We start from the raw sequence: 25,226 nt of genomic DNA on the forward strand, positions 1-25,226 counted from the left end.
ACTGGTTAGGTCTGTCTCTGCAGATCCTCTCTCAGGTGTTGTCTGAACTATTTTGGACTGGACTATATTTTTTTTGCCTTTCATGGTGAAAGTGGTGGCTGTAGGCAGGTTGCAGGTGTGTCAGCTGGGAGAAGAAAGTCCTTTCCTGCTTGCTGGATGCCTTGCCCTTCTCCACTGCCTGTGTCGGTTACCCGCACTCCTGGAGCAGCCACCGGGCTAATCCCCTAAGCTGCTGTGGGCGGGGTCTCTGTCAGAGCAGCATGGAGCCCAGCAGAGAGTGGCAGGCACAGCAGGTCAGGTGCGCACCCCCATGATAGCGGCGCCCCTCCCGGGCAGCTGTGTGCCAGCATTGGCCTTTGGGTCTAGCCCAGGCAGCTGTGCATTGGGCTGGGATTCCGGTTAGCTGCTGGGAGCATGCCTGCTCCCTCTGGCACCACTGCAGGTGTGTGTGGGCCTCTCCCATGCCCATTGGCACTACTGCCGGTGTCACACTCGGGCCGCTCAGTAGCCTCCGCTGCGGACTCGCGCAGACCTCTCCCAGGCTCCTCTGGCGCCACTGCTGCCACCGCGCACAAGCTGCTCCCAGTCCCCTCTGGCGCCACTGGCACAAATGGGCTGCTCCTGATCCCCTCCAGCACCACCGCCCCCGGCACGTGCTGCTACTCTCCCCCTAAAGGGCCGGTGTTTCGGGGTCCACACCAGTTGGGGGAATGACTGGCAGGCTGCTTAGTGCCATGAGGGGTGTTAGAGCTGCCCTGCCACCCAGGGTGTTAGGGCACCTAAAGTTCCCCAGGATTCCCAGCTGCTGGCTATGTGTGCCGGGACGACTTCGCCCAGCTGTGGGGTCCCTGTCTCTTTAAGATTTGTAGAAAGCACTCACTTTTCTTTTGTCTCAGGGGCACCAGTTGCAGGGACCTGCCGACAGGTTTTGCTTTTCCTTTTCTCTAATATCCAGCACCCCATACACCTTGTGTCTGCGCTCCAGGTGTGGATTTCTGGAGCTGGTTGTTTAGCAGTCCTGGGCTTTCACTCCCTCCCCATTCTGACACCTTTCTTCCTGCCAGGTTCTGGGGTGGGGGAGAGTTTGGATCCCGCCCAGCCATGTCTTGTATCTTACCCCCTTCGTGTAATGTTGTACTGTATCCACTGGTGTCTCTTTTAGGAGTAGTTGTATTTATTGTGTTCTCATACAATATATGTTTTTGGGAGGAGATTTCCACTGAACTACTCATGCCGCCATCTTCCTGTGATGCCTTGTTGAGAGTTTTTATCATGAATAGATGTTGAATTTTGTCAAATGTTTTTTCAGCATCTGTGGAAATGATCATATGGCTTTTGTCCTTTTTGTTGATGTGGTGGGTGATGCTGATGGATTTTTGAATGTTATACCATCCTTGCATCCCTGGGATGAATCCCACTTGATCATGGTGTATGATCCTCTTGATATATCTTTTTATTTCGCTTTGCTAATGTTTTGTTGAGTATTTTTGCATCTATGTTCATCAGGGATATTGGTATGTAATTTTCTTTTTTTGTGGTGTCTTTGCCTGGTTTTGGTATTAGAGTGATGCTGGCTTCATAGAATGAGTTTTGATGTATATTGTCCTCTTCTATTTTTTGGAAAACTTTAAGGAGAATGGGTATTATATCTTCTCTAAGTGTCTGATAAAATTCAGTGGTGAATCCATCTGGTCCAGGGATTTTGTTCTTGGGTAGTTTTTTAATTACCAATTCAATTTCATTGGTGGTAATTGTTCTGTTTAGATTTTCTGTTTCTTCCTGGGTCACTCTTGGAAGGTTATATTTTTCTAGAAAGTTGTCCATTTTCTATAGGTTATCCAGCTTGTTAGCATATAGATTTACATAGTATTTTCATAATTCTTTGTATTTCTGTGGTGTCTGTCATGATTTTTCCTTTCTCATTTCTTATTCTGTTTATGTCTGTAGATTCTCTTTTTTTTCTTGATATGTCTAGCTAGGGGTTTATCTCTTTTGTTTATTTTCTCAAAGAACCAGCTCTTGGTTTCATTAATTTTTTCTATTGTTTTATTCTTCTCAAATATATTTATTTCTTCTCTGATCTTTATTATGTCCCTCCTTCTCTGACTTTGGGCCTCATTTGTTCTTCTTTTTCCCATTTCAATAATTGTGAATTTAGACTATTCATTTAGGATTGTTCTTCTTTCTTTAAATAGGCCTGGATTGCTATATACTCTCCTCTTAGAACTGCCTTCGCTGCATCCCACAGAATTTGGAGCGTTGTGCTGTTGTTTTCATTTATCTGCATGTATTGCTTGATCTCTGTTTTAATTTGGTCATTGATCCAGTGATTATTTGGGAGCATGTTGTTAAGCCTCCCTGTGTTTGTGAGCCTTTTTATTTTCTTTGTACAATTTATTTCTAGTTTTATACCTTTGTCATCCAAGAGGTTGTTTGGAACAATTTCAATCTTTTTAAATTCACTGAAGCTCTTTTTGTGGCCTAGTATGTGGTTTATTCTGGAAAATGTTCCATGTGCAGTTGAGAAGAATGTGTATCCTGTTGCTTTTGGGTGTAGAGTTCTGTAGATGTCTGTTAGGTCCATGTGTTTGAATGTGTTGTTCAATGCCTCTGTCTCCTTATTTATTTTCTGTCTGGTTGATCTGTCTTTTGGAGTGAGTAGTGTGTTAAATTATCCTAGAATGAATGCATTACATTCTATTTCACCTTATAATTCTGTTAGTATTTGTTTCACATATGTAGGTGCTCCTGTGTTGGATGCATACATGCTTATAATGGTTATATCCTCTTAATGGATTGACCCCTTTATCATTATGTAATGTCCTTCTTTGTCTCTTGCAACTTTCTTTGTTTTAGAGTCTATTTTGTCTGATATAAGTACTGCAACACCTACTTTTTTTCTCCCTTCTTTTTTTTATCCATTCACTGACTCTATGTCTTTGGTGCATGCAGACCATTTACATTTAGGGTGATTATCAATAGGTGTGTACTTATTTCCATTGCAGGCTTTAGATTCATGGTTACCAAAGGTTCAAGGGCAATTCTTTACTATGTAAGAGTCTAACTTATCTCATTTAGTATGCTATTACAAACACAATCTAAAGGTTCTTTTTTTCCCTCCCTTTCTTCCTCTTCCATTCTTTATACATTAGGTTTCATATTCTGTACTCTTTGTCTATCCCTTTTTATTACCTCTGGTCACAGCTATTTAACCTTAGGAACACTTCTATCTATAGAAGTCTCTCTAAAAGACACTGTAGAGATGGTTTTTGTGGGAGCTAAATTCTCTCACCTTTTGCTTATCTGGAAATTGTTTCATCCCTACTTCAAATTTAAATGATAATCTTGTGGGATATACTATTCTTGGTTCAAGGCCCTTCTGGTTCATTGCATTAAAGATATCATGCCACTCCCTTCTGGCTTGTAAGGTTTCTACTGAGAAGTCTGATGATAGCCTGATGGGTTTTCCTTTGTATGTGATCTTATTTCTCTCTCTGGCTGCCTTTAATAGTCTGTCCTTAACCTTGATCTTTGCCATTTTAATTATTATATGTCTTGGTGTTGTTCTCCTTGTTTCCCTTGTGTTGGAAGATCTGTGTACCTCCCTGGCCTGAAAGACTATCTCCTTTCCCTGATTCAGGAAGTTTTCAGCAATTACTTCGTCAAAGACACTTTCTATCTCTGTTTCTCTCTTCTTCTTCTGGTACCCCTATAGTACAAATATTGTTCCATTTGTATTCATCACACAGTTCTCTCAGTATTCTTTCATTCTTAGAGATCCATTTTTCTCTCTGTGCCTCAGCTTCTTTGTATTCCTCCTCTCTAATTTCTATTTCATTTATCATCTCCTCCACCATATCTAATCTGCTTTTAATTCTCTCCATTGTGTTCTTCAACAATTGGATCTCCTTTCCTAAATTCATTCCTGAGTTCTTGAATATTTCTCTGTACATCCATGAGCATGTTAATGATTTTTATTTTGAAATCTCTTTCAGGAAAATTCATAAAGTCTATTCCATTTGAATATTTCTCAGGTGTATTCATAATTTTGCCTTGAACCAGTTTCCTTTGGCATTTCATATTTGTCTGTCATGCCCTCTAGTGCCCAGAAGCTCTACTCTCTGGAGCTGCTCAGACCCTGGAGCAATGTTGGGGGTCACAGGGGAGCGGTGTTTGTGCCTGGGCAGAGGAAAGACCTGTTTCCTGCTTCCCTGCTGCTATGCCTGTCTCCACTGCCAGAACCAGTGGGCCAAACACACATAGGAGTAAGCCTCTATGCTTTGTGTTTGTAGCTGCCATAGGCAGTGCTTCCCTCTGTCTGGCCTGACCCCAGGGCAGGCTTAGCCAGTTTGCAAGCCAGGTGCAGACTAGCCAGGAGGAAGACACTGCAGGCTGTGTTTCACAGTGGAGGGCCTTGGAGCTGTGTAGCCAACCAGGGGATGGAGCACCTGAAGATTGTTTAAGCTCCCAACCTGCTGGGCAGAGTGCACCTGGACAACTTTTTCTACCTGTCCTTTCTCCTGAGCAGTAAGCTCTGTACAATCCTTCCCCCCTTAGCAGCCTTCTCACTTTTAGGAAGTCTCTCAAATTGCCCACCCAAATCAGCTGGATATGAATTCCTGTTTTCCACAAGCAGCTGGAATCTCCATCTCTCCAGGTATTCTGCATGTCTTAGCTTTCCAACCCCACTAATCACCAGAGCACCATGCAATGTAGGTTCATGCTCCCAGAGCAGATCTCCAGAGCTAGGTGTTGAACATTTCCAGGCCTCCACTCCCTCTCCACTCCATTTCTCTTCCTCCCACCCATGACCTGATGTGGGAGAAGGGCTTGGGCCCCACTGAGTTACAGCTTTGGTACATTACCCTGTTCCATGAGGTCTGTTCTTTTCTCCAGGTGTATGCAGTCTGGTGCAGCCTTCTTTCCTATTGCTCTTTCAGGACTAGTTGTATTAACTATATTTTCATATTATATGTGGTTTTAGGAGGAGGTCTCTGTCTCCCCTTTCATGCCACCATCTTTAATCCCATATTTGTAGTTTTATTCTGTGATTATTACATTATTACCTGCTTCCTCATTAACCTGTAAACTCCATGAAGGCAGAAACCACCATGACTGTCTTCAATGTTATTATTTCTCCAAACCCTACCATAATGCCTGGTACATAATGGGCACTTAGCAGGCCCACTGTGCTCCTGGAATTCTCTCTCAGGTGTGTGGGAGGAAGAGGAGTGATATAGATAAGAAACAAGCAAAAATACATAAGTGAAAGTCATTCACTTAATAGTAAGCACTACAAAAAATACCAAGAATTGCTGAGCAGAGAAATCCTCACTGAGAAGGTAATATTTAATACCTGAATGACAAGGAGTTATCTATGTGAAACTGTGAATTGACAGAACATACAAGGAGAGGAAAATGCACATGCAAAAGCCGTAGGGTCAAAACAATTTGGGGAGATTTGAGTTACTGAAAGCTAATACAGCTAAACTGTAAAAGGGGGATGGAGGATGAAAAATTATTTAGGGCCTCTGTAGGCCAGGATAGGGCATATGATCTTTGTTCTAATTGGATCACAAACTCCCCAGAATTTGTGAATATGTTATATTACATGGCAAAGTGGGAGTAAGGTAGTGAATAGAATTAGGTTTGCTAATCATTTGACTTTATAACAGGGGATCATCTTGGATTACCCAGATGGACCTAAAGTAATCCTAAATGTGTAAGAGGGTCCTTATATGTGGAAAAGGGAGGCAGGAGATTCAATGACAGAGTGATTTGCTGTGAGGACTCAACCTGCTATTGGTAGCTTTGAAAATGGAAGAAGGGAGCCATGAGCCAAGGAATGCAGGTGGCCTTTCTAGAATCTCAAAAAGAAAAGAAATAGTTTCTTCTCTAGAACTTCCAGGAAGGCATGTACCCTATTTAAGCTACTAAAGTGGTAATTCATTACAGAAGAAAGGGAAAACTATTACAAAGTGTTAGGATATTGTCTGCATTTTTAATAGATCACTTTGAATGAATGGGCTGACCTTGACATTAGGGGAATTTTTTATCTGAGATATGTTTTCACACTTCATCATTTCAAGAGGTATTCTGGGTTCATGGCTAAATTTGAACATCAGAACTGCAGTTGAGGAAGTTTAGCTACCCAGACACACTTAAAGTTCTTGTTTTACCTTCTCTTTCATTAGACAGAGACAAAAAAGAAAGAGCCTATAGTTCAATAATGTCTCAGCCTCTAGAAGAGAGAGGCAGAGAGAGCAGGATGGCGCCATGGCCCACAGTGTGGGCCCATGCACCAGTGGTTCAGGGTTTGTCTGGTTTTGCTCACTATTGTATCCACAAGCGTCCAAATCCAGTAGCAGCCACAGAGTGAGCATTCAACAAATATGCCACCCATAAACGAATGAACCATAAAATACCAGCCTACTTTATAAAACGTTCTCTTAATTTTAAATACTTCCCATCAGCTATTTACATTCCTCATATGCTTACAAATCACTGAGCAAAATTTTAATTTCTGGGTAGCCTTTTGTAAACTTAACAAACTGAATTAATTTGAACCAAATAAAATGCAGAAACCAACTGAAAACTGGTTTTGAATTGTACTGTACTTGAGTTTATAACTTGCTGGAATAAGTTGAGGGTAGAGATGTTTGCCTTTTCTTTTTTTATTATTCCCTGCTATATCCTCCAGGACTTAAAACAGTGCCTGGCATGTAGCAGATGCTTAATAAATATTTACAGCATAAACAAAATAATTATTTTTATAACATAAAAATACATAGGATATAAGAATATGTAGTAAGTGTGTTAACTAGATATTTTAGATATATATAAGAACCACATTAAAGGACTTTCAATATTTGATATGACTTTTTTTAAAAAAATTATGTCAACTGAAATTTTATATGTCATTTATACTATTATACAAATAACTGGTTTTCATATTTTTGATGTGTCTTAGACAGCCATTATTCAAAAGGTTGGTTTTTCATATTTTTAACCTGGTAATTTAAAAAAAGTTACCAACTCAAAAAACAATTTAGAAGGAAAAGAAATCATACATGGTCAATGACAAAATAATGGCCCTGGTACTAAACCAAAAATACTCTAGATTTGGTACTTTCCTAAACTAATTATATTTCAATTAAGTTCATTTTCTGGTTGCAGTTTTCACAGTTGTATTAGATTATCCTCCTTTAAGGTATAAAATTCTTTATTATAGCAAAAATAAACCTTATATTTGTAGCAAATTTATCTTTGGTATTTACTGATAAATTAATTGTAATACTAGTTTCCTGATATTTATTAGTACCTAATAAACTCCAAATGAAATATTATACTCTTAAGTTATTAAATTTTGGCTTTGCTTTATATGGTTCTTGTCTGAGCAATTTTCCATTAAGTTGGAACAAAAAAATACCCACCTATTCATAATCCTATGTGTGCCTATAAACAATATAATTGATGAAAATGTTCAGTGTTTTCAAAACAAAGAAATTTGTCAACAGAATGCCTGGTGGTAGATTTAACCAGAAAAAAAATTACAGCCTATAATTCATGAAGATTGGCTCAAAAAAAACTGTCCCTGCCAACAGAAAATCTGACAATTATTCTGTTGTCTCATTTGGCTCAGCCTAAGTTGACCTTGTTTATTCATCTCAGTCTTCTAATTCTTGTTAACTTGGCATAGGAGGAGAACATATGGCATATGTTTAGAAAGTCCATTTCTGCATCTTAAACTGAAATATATGCAGAATATATTGAGCATTTCCAGTGTGTTCAGATATTAAGGTAGTTTTAATATATATTAAAACTGATTAAGTTCATATTATCCTCACTAATCCTTTTATATTTGGTGCCTATAAAACTAGAAACTAAGTAGGGACATCTTTAGTATGTAAAACTGGCCAATTTTTAACATATTTCCAAAGAAAATAGACAATTTTAAACTCTCTTAAAACAAAATTAAAGGGTATCAGGAATTTGACAACCCAAAGACAAATTTAGAGATTTTCACTGACTCTCTAGCTATGTTTAAGAAAGCTCTTCAAGATAATGTGAGAAAGATAATGAGAGGTGAAGAACAAAAAGATATTCCCATTTCTCTCCTGCCTAATCTGGTCTCCAGTGAATTTTCCTATTTTCATTTTCTCACACACTAAAGCTAATTGTGAAGAAGAATTTACATTTTATTGTGCCTTTAATATGTCTCAAGATAATCTGTGAGGAAATGAGCTGCTTTACAGAAGCACAGCTCTTTAAAGAATTGCAGTTCTCCAATACTAAAATATCAAAAACTTTAGAAAATCCAAAGCTCCAAAATGTATGTATTTTAAGGGGTAATGTTTTGGTTTGGAATGTATTTTTTTTAATTAATTCAACTGAAAAAACATGAAACTATAATTTCATGTAAAAAGCTTTATTAATATTAGGTTTTGGAACCCTTAGCCTTTACTTGAACTTCATGTGACTGACACGCATTATCTGCAAAGTACTTTTCTTCCACTAGCTCAGAGCATTCAAACTTCATAACTTAGCATTCAAAATATCAAATTTTCAGCAATAGGATGTCCTTATTACCTATATATTGTTTAAGACCCTGTAGTTGTTAAGTTTACATAGAGCAGCAACAGTCCTCAGAATGTTAAATATTTAAGAAAGAGCTAACTACTTGTAAACTCAGTCCCCCACTCAAATACTCCTCCCCAGTGAATACAAACATTTATCTCCATCTAATAAGTATTACTTCAGAAGTGCTTTCACTGATTGTTATGTAACACCCAACATAGTAATACATATTTCAAAACAAGTGAAAATCTTGCACAAAAGAGCATTGGATGAAGTCAATGAAAAAGATGATGGAGAGATGTTCAGAACTCATGCAAAAACCACTGACAAGTGAGGAGATGGTACTTAGGCCAATTCACCTAATTCAATGAAATTAAAAGAACTGCATAAGAAAATGAATTTATTATCTAAGTACTAATAGCAGCCTCAGAAAAAAGGAAGCCCTTGAATATTTCTTGAAAAAATGGCTCTTCTTATGATTATGTGTGTCTTAAAGTAAAATGGGAAGTTAAAGATGTATATCCTGCTCTCCAACAGTCTGGTTAAAACTAAGACCACTCCCCACCCACCAAATCAAATTGATTTATTCTTTATTACTTCTAAAAATTCTTGCAGAGTTGAAATAATAACCTGTATTTATTAATATGAAATAAACTTGTCTGTTTTTACGTTTTATTTTTAGTCAAATTGTGTTGTCACTGTTTACTATGATTTTCAATCCCGTTTTAAAACTGATTCACTATTAAGTGGTATTTTTCCCTGAAAGCAGTTATCCTCAGATATGGGCCTCCTGCAGCAATTAAAAATATTTAAATAACGGTTTCAAGATAAGGAAATGGATGCCAAAGAAGACCAGACAAAAATGTCTATGTGCTAATACTGCTTCCACTGTTTCTTTGGGTCTATATTTTCTCTCTCTTCAAATTATTTAAATCTGAGTTCACATAACTTTCTGTGTCTAGAAAGAGGTGAAAAAAGTTAGGAAATTTAAACTGTCCTGGAGGAATTATGGAAAGCAAAAAGCAGAAAATAACATAAAATGGTGCCATGTACATATACACACATAAAAAACTAAATAATAGACAGTTCTGATTTTGCAATTTCACATACACCTGAGAACACCCTGAATGGGGTGCTGGATGACATTCTGCAGATCAGGCAGATCTCCAAGAAAATACTTTAAATGGGGCCTGAAATATCCTGACATACTATGTATTACTTTTTCCTTATAGACCAAGCTATTGGACTATTACCTATGGTTCATGTTACACCAATCTTTGTACGTCTCTTCTCAGAGATAAATTATATGTATCTGGAATAAAAGAGAAAAACAAATATCTGCAAATTCCCTATATTTAGCAATTATAGTTATTTTGTTTTTTATATTTTTTCTTATGAACAAATCTGGAGAAATTATTGCATTGTACCCCAAAGAATAAAAATTAACAGAAGGTGCTGTGTGCTTTCTATATCTCTACATGAGATGTATAATTTCTTTTAGTAATATGAAGATTAATTATTGGAATTCTCATTACAGATGGTTCCCACATTATAACAGCTCAACTTACTTTTTTTTTTTACTTTACAAATGATACAAAAGCAATGTGCATTCAGTAGAAACTGTATTTTGGGTTTTGATATTTTCCTGGGCTAGCAATATGCAGCACAATACTCTTGTGATGCTGGGCAGTGGCAATGAGCCACAGTTCCCAGTCAACTACCCAATTATGACACACTTACAACTACTCTGTACCCATACAACCATTCTGTTTTTCACTTTCAGTATAGTATTCAATAAATTACATGAGACATTCAACACTTTCTTATATAACATACTTTGTGTTAGATGATTTTGTCCAACTGTAGGATATGTGTTCTGATGACATTTAAGGCAGACTATGATGTTCAGTAAGTTAAGTGTATTATATGCGTTTTTGATTTAGGATATTTTCAATTTATAAGGACTTTGTTGGGATGTGACCCCTTCATAAGTTGAGGAGGCTCTGTAGAAAGTTCCCATCACCCTCTCACTTAATATTTTAGAATTCACTGATAAAAGCTGCTTAGATTACTATTTCATCAGGAATTATGAAATGGAGATTTTCTAATTCTGTCATTCCTTCTGCAAATGTAAGATGGAGTTCTTTTATGCAGAAAAAAACATATTTCCTTAGCAATTATCTGATTACCCTGAAAGGCAGAGTAAATTTCCCTAGATACATCATTTATCAGAGTCATAAATTAGAGCTATCAACCTGCAGTGCTGACACTATGTAATTGGGGTGGGGGGGCCATATGGATTTTCAAATGATGTCTGTTTCATTCTATTGTGGTTGAAAAGTCGAAAGTTCAGAAATAGTAGAAGTAAAACCAGTGAATCACTGAAGTAGTAATAAGTAAAAATGTATTGTTCACCTACCAAAAAGAGAGTTTGTAAACCAGAAGCACTCAAACAAAAACATGGATCAAGGATCAGGGCTATATTATTATAAAGCAACTTTTATAGTGAGAAAGCAGTGACTATTTATTCTTCACAGTGACTGGATATTAGCATTTTCTTGAAAGATAGGGAATTGGTCAGCCTCATACCAACCTTGGGAAACAGTTCAAGTTTTGCTTATGATTTCCAGAGGGATAAGCAAGAAATGACCCAGATCAAATAAGTCTTACAAAATAAGCTAACTAAACTGTTTTTTTCTCGTCAAGGAATTTTCAAGCCTAGTCTCCATTTGTTTTTGTTTTTTTTTAACATGGTCAATTTTCTTTCCAATGCTCAGGTTTTGTAAATCTGAATAAGTTTTTCAGGAAGTCATTTTGACAATATTATGTCACAAGCCTTTAAATGTCATGACTTTAAATTTCACTTTTGGAATTTATACACAAATGAATATCCATCACATTGCTATCACAAAAGTGAATAGTCTAAATGTTTATTTGGAAAATTATTGAGTAAATTATAGCAAATCCAAATATTAGAATTCTGTGTAGCCATTAAAAATCATGACCATCAGATTCTGATTCCAGATGGGGTAAGCATACTACTCGCTGTCTCTCCCGTTGAATTCAGCTAAACACCCTGGACAGAATGTACAGAGTTGCTATTTGAAGACTCCATAAGGTAAAGAGCAGCAGATAGACTGAGGAAGATGACTGGAATTTGAAGTACTTAAACCTGCAGTGAGTTTACCAGGATTTTTTCTTTCAGTTTGCCACCACTTGGGCCTGGAGGCAGGTACAGCCACATAAGTGTATGGCAATATGGAGTGACTGAAGCCACTGCTTCCTGGACCAGAAAATACCAAAGGAGAATGCAGACAGGAAGGAACTTGAGAAAGTGATCCCATGAACTTGTTTATAAACTCCAGAACTTACCCCTAGCTGTGTACCTGTGGATCTGATCCTAATCAGCATAAAAAAAGACTGAGTCCTAAAGATAAAACATCACCCAGATAATGGATTGGTCCCTGGGTGGCCAATCCAAATAGCATTGCAAAGACTTTGGAAAGTGAACTGACACTGGAACCATAGCTCACAGGTGTACTAGATCTTGAAGCCTAAATCTAACAAGAAAAACTGCCTGCTAAGACAAAAATATCAATATTTATCATGGGATTTCAACAACAACATCTTATAATACTCAAAATGTCCAGGACTTCAAATAAATTATTTGGCATATAAAGAACCAGGAAAATCTTAGTTCACTGGAGAAAAGAATCAATAGACATCAATATTGAGATGACAATTGCTGGAATTATCTAATAAAACTTTAAGCAGCTATTACAAACATGCTCCAACAATCATAAAAACTCTTGAAAGAAATGAAAAATAGAAAGTCATAAAAAGAAATAGAAAAACACGGAGAGATAAATGAACTAAAAATAACTAATTAAAGAAGAAAACTCCTTGAATAACAGCAGAATAGAGATGACAAAGGAAAGGATAAGTGAACTTGAAGACAGAGCAGTAGAAAAAAAAGCCCAATGATCAACAAAGAGAAAATAAATTGAGAAAAAAAAAAAAGGAACTGAGCCACAGGGACCTGTGAGAGAATGTAAAATGTCTAGCATTCATAACGTCTGGACATGGAAAAATGGAGAAGAAAAAAAGTGCCATGCTGAAAAAAATATACAAAGAAATAAGAACTGAAAACTTCTCAAATATGATGAAGAAAATTTAAGAGAATAATCAGCCAACAGACCTGATCTAAAAATATTACAAGAGGAAGTTCTTCAGACAGAAATTATACCAGAGGGAAAATCAGAACATCAGGAATGAAGTAAAAGAAAAAGAAATGATAAATATATGAATAAATAGATGATTCTCTTCAGTTTTTAAAAATATTTTTGAAGGTTGAATGCAAAAATGTGTAACACTGATGAGGTTTTACAATGTATATAAATGTCATATATAAGAAAACTACAACAAAAGTACAAAGGGTAAAGAGACATAAATGGTGTATTCTATATTCCACTTTAAATGGTAATACACTAATTCTAAGTAGACAGTAAAAAGTATGTATATTGTATCCCTATGTCAGCCATTTAAAAAACTACTCAAAGATAAACTTTTTTAAATAGATAAAATAGAATACTAAAAAAAGTTCAAATTTCTCAAAAGAGAAGGAAAAAGAATGGGAGAAAAAGAATAATAAATTTCAGTCCAAACATATACTTATTACATTAAAAATAAATTTATATCACATTAAATGTATACACATATACATACATACATAAAAATGGTCAAATAAACCAATTGATTGAAAGAAGAAAACTCATGACCTAATTACAAGCTGTCCAAAAAGATACTCATTTCAAATATAATGATATACTAGGTTAAAAGTAAAAAGATTGTGGCTTCACCACTGAATTTTATCAAGCATTTAAAGAAGACCTAATACCCATCCTCCTTAAAGTGTTCCAAAAAGTAGAAGAGGAGGGAATACTTCCAAACTCACTCTACAAGGCCAGCATCACTCTAATACCAAAACCAGACAAAGACACCATATAAAAAGAAAATTACAGACCAATATACCTGATGAACATAGATGCAAAAATACTCAGCAAAATAGTAGTGAACTAAATTCAAAAATACATCCAAAAGACCATCCATCATTACCAAGTGGGATTTATTCCAGGGATGCAAGGATGGCACAATATTCAAAAATCCATCAACATCATACACCACATCAACAAAAAGGACAAAAATCACATGATCATCTCAATAGATGCTGAAAAAGCATTTGACAAAATTCAACACCCATTCATGATAAAAACTCAACAAAATGGGTATAGAGGGCAAGTACCCTAACATAATAAAGGCAATATATGACAAACCCACAGCCAACATTATACTGAACAGCAAGAAGCTGATAGCTTTTCCTTTAAGATTGGGAACAAGACAGGGATGCCCACTCTCCCTACTTTTATTCAACATAGTACTGGAGGTCCTCACCAGAGCGATCACACAACACAAAGAAATGAAAGGCATCCAGATTGGTAAGGAAGAAGTTAAAGTGTCCCTGTTTGCAGATGACATGATATTGTACACAAAAAACCCTAAAGAATCCACCCCAAAACTACCAGAAGTAATAACTGAATTTAGCAAAGTTGCAGGATACAAAACCAACACACAGAAATCTGTTGCATTTCTGTACACTAACGATGAACTGGCAGAAAGAGAAATCAGGAAAACAATTCATTCACAATTGCATTAAAAAAATACCTAGGAATAAACCTAACTAAGGAGGTGAAAGACATATATCCTGAAAACTGAAAGACACTCATGAGAGAAATTAAAGAAGACACCAATAAATGGAAATACATCCCATGCTCATGGATAGGAACTATTAATATTGTCAAAATGGCCATCCTGCCTAAGCAATCTACAGATTCAATGCAATCCCTATCAAAATACCAATAACATTCTTCAACAAACTAGAACAAATAGTTCTAAAATTCATATGGAGCCACAAAAGACCCTGAATAGCCAAAGTAATCCTGAGAAGGAAGAATAAAGCTGGAAGGATTACACTCCCCAACTTCAAGCTCTACCACAAAGCCACAGTAATCACAACAATTTAGTAATGACACAAGAACAGACCCATAGATCAATGGAACAGAATAAAGAGCCCAGATGTAAACCCAAGCATATATGGCCAATTAATATAAGATAAAGGAGCCATGGATATACAATGGTGAAATGACAGCCTCTACAACAACTGGTGTTGGCAAAACTAGACAGCTACATGTAAGAGAATGAAACTGGATTTTTGTCTAACTCCATACACAAAAGTAAACGTAATATAGGGAGGTCACAGGGAAGGCAGTACAGTACAGAGAAGACAAGTAACAACTCTACAGTATCTTACTAAGTTGAAAGACAGTGACTGCAATGGGGAGGTCTTGATAATATGGATGAATGTTGAAACCACAATATTGTTCATTTGAAACCTTCATAAGATTGTATATCAATGATACCTTAATTTAAAAACAACGTAAAAAAGATGGAAAAAAAGATATATTAGGTGCACTCAAATCTGAAAAAAAGCTAAAATGACTGTAATAATATCAGACAAAGAAGTTTTCAGAGCAAATAAGATTACCAGGGATAAGAAAAGACATTACATAATGCTAAGGAGCCAATTTATCAAGAAGGGTGAAATGTAAATGTGCATGTACCTGACAACAGAGCATCATAATACACAAAGCAAAAAATGATAGAAGTAAGAAGAGAAAAAGACAAATCTACACTGACCAATGGAGACTTTTCCTCTCTCAACAATTCAAAGAAATTCAAAGAAAAAGTAAGGAGAAAATCATCCCACCCAACAACATACACATCCTTGTCAAGTGTACATGAACATTCACCAAGACAGACCATATCCTGGATAATAAAATAAATCTTAAATCTAACTACAATTGAATTAAACTAGGAATTAGTGGCAAGTATATATGGGAAACCTCCAAAAAACTTAGAAATTAGAAACATACTTTTAATAATCTATAGGTCATAGAGGCAGTCTCCAGGAAATCAGATAATTTTATAAACTGAAAAATAAATCACAACATATCAAAATTTGTGGAATGCAGGTTCAACAGTGCTTAATAGAGATTTTATTCCACTAAATTCTCATATCAGAAAGGAAGAAATGTCTCCACAGTCAAAGCTTGCACCTTAAGAAACTAATTTATAAGACAAAGTAGAAAAAAGACAAACTGATGGCAAACAGAAGAAATAAAATAAAGATTGAATACATCATTGAAATTGCAAACATAAAAACAATAAAGGAAATTAAAAAGTTGAAAAGTTGTTTGAAAATGAACTGTTTCAAAGGATTAGTCCATCCCAACTATGTTGTCAAATTTATTTGCATAGAGTAGTTCACATAATTTTATTACCTATTTAATGTCTGTTAGTTCTAATATCCTCTCTTTGTTTTATAATAAAACTCTACTCAGACTGACAAAGAGATAAAAAGAGAAAAGGTATACATTATCAATATGAGGAATGAAAGAGAGGACATTATAATAGAACTGACATTAAACAGATAATAAAATAATGTTGTGAAGTATTCTCTGCATATAAATTTGACAACAGGGTTGAATGAACTAATTCTTTGACATCCACAAGCCACTAAGAGTCCTAAAAATGAAAAAAGAATCTAAATACTCCTATGACTATTAAAGAAATTTATAGTCTTAAAAAAAGTCTGAAAAAGACATCTCCAGGTACAGATAGTTTAACTGGTGAACTCTACTAAAAACTTACAGGAAAAAAAACCTCAATTGTGGACAATCTCTATCAGAAAACAAAGATGAAAATATGCGTCCCAATTCATTTTCTTAGGCTGTCATCACACAAAGAGATTACAAGAAAAAAACCTGTAGACCAGTATCCCTCATAAACATAGAAGCAAAAATCCTCAACAAAAGATTAAGAAACCCAGTTCAGTAATATATAAGAATAATAACACACCACAATCAAGTTGGATTTTTTTAGGAATGTACCACTCATTCATCACTCAAAAATGAATCAATGAAATTCATTCTTTGACAGTCTAAGCAAGAAAAATTAGTTGAGCAGATCAACTGATGCAAAAAAAATTGAGCAAATTTAAAACCCATTTATGATTTTTAAAAAAACTCAGAAACTAGCAATAACAAGGAATTTTCTCCATCTATAGAGTAGCTACACAAAAAGAAAAAGAGGAAATGGTATAGCTAACATCATACTTAGCAGAGAAAGATGGAATGTTTTCCCACTAAGACTGGAAACGCAGCTAGGCTCATAGCAAAGATGTCCACTTTCACCACTCTTTTATAACATTGTGCAGAGTTTTAACCAGTACAATAGGCATGAAAAAGAAATAAAAACCATACAGCTTGGACAAGAAGTTAAACCATCCCTATAGAACAGATTTATTTCCTTGTTATTTACTGAACTACAATGGACATATAATATCATAGTAATTTCAGGTACACATCATAGTAATTTGATATTTTGATACATCTTGAAATGGTCCCCACAATAATCCTACTTACCACTGTCACCATACAAAGTTATTACAATATTACTATGTTCCCTACACAGTATTTACATACCATTATTTATTTTATAACTAGAAGTTTGTACTCTTAGTCCCCTCACGTATTTCACTAGCCCACTTAGCTTCTCCCCACTCTGATAACCAACAGTTATCTGTATCTGTGAGTCTGTTTTCTTTGTTCCTTTGTTTTTAGATTCTGCATTTAAGTAAAATAATGCAGTATATTTCTTTCTCTGCCTGATTTATTTGACTTAGCATAATAATCTCTAGGTCCATCCATGTTGTCTCAAGTGCAAAATTTCCTTCTTTTTAGGGCTGAGTAATATTCTATGGTGTTCATGTACTACATCTTCTTTATCCATTCACCTGTCAATGATCTTAGGTTGCTTCCATATCTTGGCTACTGTAAATAGTTACTGAACACAGGTGTATATATATCTCTTGAAATTGGTGTTTTCATTTTCTCTTAATAAATACCCAGAAGTAGAACTGCTGATAATATGGCAGTTATAGTTCTAATTTTTTGAGGAAACTCCGTAATGTTTTCCATAGTGGCTGCACCAATTTACATTTCTACCAATAGCGCACCAAGGTTCCCTTTTCTCCACATCTTTACCAATAGTTATTTCTTGTCTAGTAATATCTATTCTAAAGGTGTGTGATTTCTCACTATGGTTTTGATTTACATTTCCCTGATAAGTAGTGGTACTGAGGACATTTTTCATGTACCCATTGGCGATCTGTATGTCTTCTTTGGAAAAATATCTATTCAGGTTCTCTGCCCATTTTTTAATTAGATTGTTTGGGGGTTGTTTTGTTCGCTATTTTTTAGTTATATGAGCTTATATAACCCTTTATAGGATTTTGCAAATATAGTCTCTCATTCAGTAGGTTGCTTTTTTGTTTTGTTTACAATTTCTTTCACTGTGCAATAGCTTTTTAGTTTGATGTAATCCCGTTTGTTTATTCTAGCTTTTGTAGCCCTTGCCCTTGGAGACTGATCCAAAAAATTCATTGCTAAGACCAGTGTCAAAGAACTTATTGCCTGTGTTTTCATCCAGGAATTTTATGGCTTCAGGTCTTACATTCAAGTCTTTAATACATTTTGGACTTGCTTTTGTATAGTGTGTAAGATAATAGTCCAATTTCATTAGTTGGCATGTAGTCCAGTTTTACCATCACCATTTATTAAAAAGACTATCATTTCCCTGTGTATATTCTTTCCTCCTTTGTTATAGATTAATTGGCCAAAGATATATGGGTTTACTTCTGGACTCTCTATTCTGTTCCACTGATCTATGTGTTTGTTTTCATGCCAGTACCACAGTGTTTTGCTTACTATAGTTTTGTAATAGTTTAAAACCAGGGACCATGATACCCCCAGCTTTGTTATTCTTTCTCAAGATTGCTTTGGCTATTTAGAGTCTTTTGTGGTTCCATACAAATTTTAGGATTCTTTGTTTTAGATCCGTGAAAATTTCATTGGTATTTTGATAGGGATTGCACTGAATCTGTAGACTGCTTTGCATGGTATGTACATTTTAACAATATTCATTTTTCCAATCCATGAGCATGGAGTATCTTTCCATTTATTTGTGTCTTCTTCAGTGTCTTTCATCAATGTCTTATACTCCTCAGACTGCAGTTCTTTTGCCTCCTAGGTTAAATTTATTACTAGTATAATTTTTTTGCAAAGGAAACCATTGACAAAATGAAGAGGCAAACTACTGTATGAGAGAATATAGTTGCATATGATATATTGGAAATGGGCTAATATCCAAAATATATAAAGAACTCATACAACTCAACACCAAAAAACAAATAAATCGGTTAAAAAATGTGCAGGGGATCTGAATAGACATTTTTCCAAGGAAGACATACAGGTGGCCAACAGACATATGAAAAGATGCTCAACATCACTAATCATCAGGGAAATGCCAATCAAAACGCCAATGAGATATCACCTCCCACCAGTCAGAATGGTCACTATCCAAAAGATAAGAAATAACAAGTGTTAGCAAGGCTATGGAGAAATAGGAACCCTCATACTGCTGGTTGAAATGTACATTGGCACAGCCACTATTGAAAGCAGTATGGAGGTTTCTCAGAAAACTGAAATAGAAATACTATCTCGCCCAATAATTCCATCTGGACATTTACCCAAAGAAAACAAAATCCATGATTCAAGAAGATATACACAGCTGTTTCTTGACATAGTATTTACAATAGCCGAGATACAGAAGCAACCCAAGTGCCCATTGATAGATGGATAAAGCAGTATGTATACACAACAGAATAGTATTCAGCCACAAAAAGAAGGAAATCTTGCCTTTATGACATGGATGGACCTAGTGGGTATCATGCTAAGTGAAATACCATATGACCTCACTTTTATATTCAATCTAAAACACAACACAAACAAAAAAGATACAGAACCATAAATACTGACAACAGATTCTTGGTTATCATAGAGGAGGGTAGGGGAATGGGTGAAATGGTTGAAAGTGATAAAGAGGTACCTGCTTCAAATTGTAAAATAAATTAGTCACAGGAATGGAAATGCAGCATAGAGAATATAACCAATAATATTGTAGAATCTTGGTATGGTAATGGGGTAGACTTAGAATGGCAAGCATTTTAGTAATGTATAATTACTGAATCACTATGCCATATATCTGAAACAAGTATAGCATTGTGTATGAACTATAATCCAGTAAAAAATAAAAATAAATTTATTCCCAGGTTTTTAATTCTTTCTAATGCCAATGTAAATGGCATTCTTTACCTAATTTCTCTGATAGCTTGTTATTAGTATATAGAAATTCAACCAACACCAGAAAACAAATAAACCAATTAAAAAATGGGCAGAGGATCTGAATAGGCATTTTTCCAAGGAAGACATACAGGTGGCCAACAGACACATGGAAAGATGCTCAACATCATTAATCATCAGGGAAATGCCAATCAAATGTTAATTTTGAATCCTGCAACTTTACTGAATTCATTGATTAGTGCTACTAGTTTTTTGGTGGAGTCTTAGGGTTTTATATATATATTATCATGTCATCTGCAAATAGTGACAGTTTTACTTCTTACTTTCCAATTTGCATGCATTTTATTTCTTTTTCTTGCCTAACTAGGTAAGGGCTTCCAATACTATGCTGAATAAAACTCGTGAGATTAGGCGTCCTTGTCTTGTTACTGATCTTAGAGGAAAAATTTAGCTCTTCACTGTTGAGTATAATGTTAGCTGTGGGTTTGTCAGCTATGGCCTTTACTATGTTAAAGTATGTTCCTTCTATACCCACTTTGTTGTGTTTTTATTATAAATTGTGTTGAATTTTATCAGATACCTTTTCTGCACATATTGAAATGATTATGATTTCTTAATGTGGTATATCGCATTGACCGATTTGCAGATACTGAACCATCCTTGCCATCCCGGGAACAAATCCCACTTGACCACTGTGTATGATTCTTTTGATGTATTTTTAATTCAGTTTGCTAATATTTTTTGAGGATTTTTACATCTATGTTCATCAGGAATATTGGCCTGTAATTTTCTTTTTTTGTTATGTCTTTGTCTGCTTTGGTCTCAGGGTAATACTGGCCTCATAAAATGCATTCAGAAGGATTCCTTCCTCTTTAACTTTTTGGAATAATTTGAGAGAATAGGTACTAACTCTTCTTTAAATATTTAGAATTCACCTGTGAAACTACTTGGTCTTGGACTTTTGGTTTGGGAGAGTTTTTTTTAAATGTGTTTTAAACACTGTTTAAAATAATCAAGACCAAAACAGATGGACAGACACACCATGTTTACATGTTGGAAGACTCAACATAGTAAAGATATCAGTTGCCTTCTGACTAATCTAAAGATTTAACACAATTCGAATCAAAATCCTAAAAGGGTTGCTTATAAATAATGCTAAAATGTATATAAAAGGACAAAGAAACTAGAGTAGCAAAAATGTTTTTAGAAGGGAAAAACAATGTTGGACGAGTAAAACTAAAAACATACTTTTTTCAACAAACATTGGTAAAGAGCCATTGAGTAAATATTTAGATTTTGCAGGTCCTACCTTCCCAATCACATGTAAAGTCTGCTGTTGTAACAAGAAAACAGCCATTGACAAAATGTAAATGAATGGGTGTGGATATGTGCCAATAAAACTTACAAAAATAGGCATGGGCTGGGTTTGATCCATGGACTGTGCTTTGCCATTCCCTATTCTAAAGCTATACTAAGCAAGAAATTGTGGTGTCATCAAAATACAGATTAGTGAAACAGAATAGAGAACCCAGAAATTGATCCATATAAGTATGCCCAACTGATTTTTGACAAAATACAATGCTATTCAATTCAGAAAGGATACTCTTCAACAAATGGTACTGGAATGATTGGTCATCTATATCTAAAAACAATGAGCCCCAAACTAAACCTCAGGCCTTACTTAAAAATTAACTCAAAATGGATCATAGATATAAACATAAAATGTAAAACAGTAAGACTTTTAGAAGAAAACATAGGAGGAAATCTTAAAGATCTGGGATTAGTCAAAGAATTCTTAAATCTGACACTAAAAGCATGATCTGTTAAAAAAAATAAGCTGGACTTCATCAACTTTTGCTCTTCAAAGGACACTGTTAAAAGCATGAGAAAACAAGCTACATGGCTATATCCTACAAGAAAATATTTGCAAATCACCTATCAGATGAAAGATTTGTATCCAGAGCATATAAAAACTCTCAAATGGAACAAGAAAATGAATGACCCAATTAAAATGGGCAAAAGACTTGACTTGAACAGACACTTTAATGAGATAGATTACAAAAAAGAAGATGAAATAATTCAATATCATTAGCCATGAGGGAAATGCAAAATTAAAACCATGATGAGATAACCCTGCATACCTGTTGGAATGTCTATAATAAAAACATACTGACAATACCAAGCACTGGTTAGGATGCAGAACTGGAACTCAAATACCTTGCTGGTGAGAATGCAAAATGGTACAGCCATCCTAGGTAACAGTTTAGCAGTTCCCTATAAAGCTAACATATATTTACCATATGGGCCAGCAATCCTATTCTTGTGTATTTACCATAGAGAAATTATAACTTATTTACACAAAATGTGTCTGTACACGATGTCTGTCCATGAATGTTTATAGTAATTTTATTCATAACTGCCAAAATCTGAGAAAACAAATATCCTTTAACAGGTGAATAAGCAAACTGGTACATTTATGCAATGGAATACTGCTCAGCAATTGAAAAATAATGAAGTATTGATACATGTAACATCTTAGATGAAAACCAAGGGTATTATACTGAGTGACAAAAGGAAGTCACAAAAGTTTATACTGCATCATTGTTATTATATGACACTCCTGAAGTCAAAACTCTAATTACAGAGAAGTAATTAGTGGTTTCCAGGCATTATTTGTAGTGGAGGGTGTGACTATGCAATATGAGGGAATTATTTTGGCATGATGGGACTATTTTGTATTCTGATTATGGTGGTAATAACATGAATTTATACACCTGTTAAAATTCTAGAATGAATACCTTTAAAAGTCTATTTAATGTATAATAAAAATTATAAACCAAAAAATGTTATCACATAAGAAAGTTATGTAAAATTTTATAAAATAATATTGTCTCAGCATTATTTGTTTAAAAAAGATGCGTAATAGTAAGTAGAGGAGATAACTATCTAGGTGAGCAGTTTGGTATTTGGATTATGTTAATGTCCCTTTCCTGTTTTTCTGTTTTTCCACTAATAGTGGAATGCTTTTAAAATAGGAAACTTAAACTTATTTAATGGGAAACATAACCATTCATTCTAATTTTGTAATACCCAGAAGTTCACAGCATAACATTTTCTTTCCATGGTTACTTCTTTTGAAAGCTGCATATGTAAAACACTTTATTTGTCTATTAAAGTTTAATTTAATTGCTTTGCAAAATGCCCTGTAAAATATGTATGGTGAGAAAATTAAAAGTAGTTTTAAGTGTTTTTAATATTATGGTGTTTAAATGATTATATTGTTGAATGTATCCAATAAAATATTCTTAACCTACATTTTAAAAGCCTTAGAAGTTTGAAAATATTCAATACTTAAAAATCTGTAACAAATTTAACCCTGTAATTTTCTTTTAATCTTTTTTTCAATTAAAAAAAAACACAACAGACAAGCACTTGACAGAAGAAATGAACTTGAAAAGGATATCTGTGCTGGATCTTTGATCTCTAAGACCTGTAATGAAGAAGGTAATAGTATCCAAGGTACCAAAAGTATTCAAAATATAACAGAAAAAATACATTGTATATTTTAGCTGGCAAGAGCTTTCAGTAAATGAATAATAATAAATCCTGGGAATTTCTAGTTGGTGTGTTGTAAGACTGCTCTTGGATGATATACTATAAAATACTAAGTAACCTGATTATAACAAAGGCTTGATTTTAATAAATTTGAGAGTTTTGTTAAAATGTAAATTATCATTCAGTAGGTCTAGGATAGAGCCTGTGATCCTTAATTTCTAACAAGCTCTCAAGTGATGTGTATGCTGCTTGCTTGCAGATGACACTTTGAGAAGCCAGGCTCTGAAGGTCACTGAGAAAAATAGCATGATTTTTGCATGATCCAGTAAGAAAGAAATATATATAGTAAGTACTACAACATAAGTCAGCCACAAGTGCTAAAAGGAATTCAAGTTGAAACAAAAAAAATACTAAACAATAACATGAAAGCATATAAAAGTATAATTCTCTCTGCTAAAATATAATAAATACAACACTATAGTATTCTAATGATGGTGCATATACACTTTTAGCACCAGTTTGTAAAATAAAAACAAAAGTAGTAAGAATAACTATAAGCAATGAAATTTGTTCATGGAAACACAATAGAAAGAAGTAAAATCTGGCATCAATTCATAAAATGTATGTGTGAGGGAAGAAGTAAAATGTACACTTACTGTATGCAACTGAAGTTATTAGCTTAAAATAGGCTATTATGATTGTAAAATGTTTGATGAGAGTCCAATGGTAATTGCAAAAATAAAAATGTAATAGAATCACCAAAGATAAGAGAAAAGAATCAAAGCATACCACTACACATAGTCATCAAAGAAAGGTAAGTGCATAAGAGAGGAACAAGAGTACTAAAAACAGACAGAAAACAATTAACAAAATGGCAGTAGTAAGTCTTTTCCTATCAATTTTAAATGTAAATGGACTGAACTCCTAAATCAAAAGACAGAGTGGCTGAGTGGATTAAAAAAACAAGACTCAACTATATGCTAAGAGACTCACTAGAAATGCAAAGACACACATAGGCTAAAAGTGAAAAGGTGAAGAAAAATATTCTATGCAAATAGTAGCAAAGAGAACAAGAGTTGCTATACCAGGCAAAAGACACTACATCAGAAACTGTCACAAGACAAAGAAAGTTTTTTTTAATGATAAAAGGGTCAATTCTATAGGAAAGTATAATAATTATAACTATATATGCACCCAACATCAAACATAAACCTATAAATATTTATTAATATATAAAGCAAACACATATAGATATGAAGAGAGAAACAGACAGCAATGCAATAGGACACTTCAATACCTAACTGTATGGTGGATAAATCATCCAGACAGAAAAAAACACTAAGGAAATAGCAGAAGTGAACAGTATAGATCAAATGGAAACAAAAGACATGTACACAACATACCACCAAAAGCAGCAGAATACCCATTCTTCTCAATTGCACGTGGAACATTCTCCAACACAGACCACATTGCTAGGTCACAAAACATGTCTTAAAAAATTTTTTTAAAGACCAGCATCATTCCAAGTATTTTTTTTTCTGTTGACAATGAAAGAAAACTGCAAATGAATAATAGAAATAAAAAGGAAAAATTCACATGTATGTGGAAATTTTAAAAACACTCATCAAAAAGGAAATTAGAAAATACATCAAAACAAAATGAAAAACAACATACCATAACTTATAGACAGTAAAAACAATATTAAGAGGAAAGTTGATGGCAATAAACTTTTTATTTAGAAGATCTCAAAATTAACATAACTTTATACCTTGAGAA

General features: G+C 34.7%; 1 protein-coding gene across 13 annotated transcripts in view; it reads left to right on the forward strand.

The window, feature by feature from the left end:
• Positions 1-25,226, forward strand: part of WDPCP (WD repeat containing planar cell polarity effector) — a 405,181-nt gene that overhangs the window by 351,916 nt on the left and 28,039 nt on the right. For 5 of the 13 annotated variants that reach the window (XR_012121045.1, XM_036996612.2, XM_073212492.1 and 2 more), the window contains exon 16: positions 23,320-23,414. The exons of 4 other annotated variants lie outside the window; for them this stretch is intronic. Coding sequence is in view for 8 of the 9 variants with exons in the window: in XM_036996612.2 (XP_036852507.2) it covers positions 23,320-23,414 (95 nt within the window). In the remaining variant the exon portion in view is untranslated. The remainder of the gene's footprint in view (positions 1-23,319; positions 23,415-25,226) is intronic. 4 more of the 13 variants (XM_036996613.2, XM_073212503.1, XM_036996611.2 and 1 more) reach the window with 1 other exon arrangement.

Source organism: Manis javanica, chromosome 1, assembly GCF_040802235.1.
Source record: "Manis javanica isolate MJ-LG chromosome 1, MJ_LKY, whole genome shotgun sequence".
Lineage (NCBI taxonomy): Eukaryota > Metazoa > Chordata > Mammalia > Pholidota > Manidae > Manis > Manis javanica.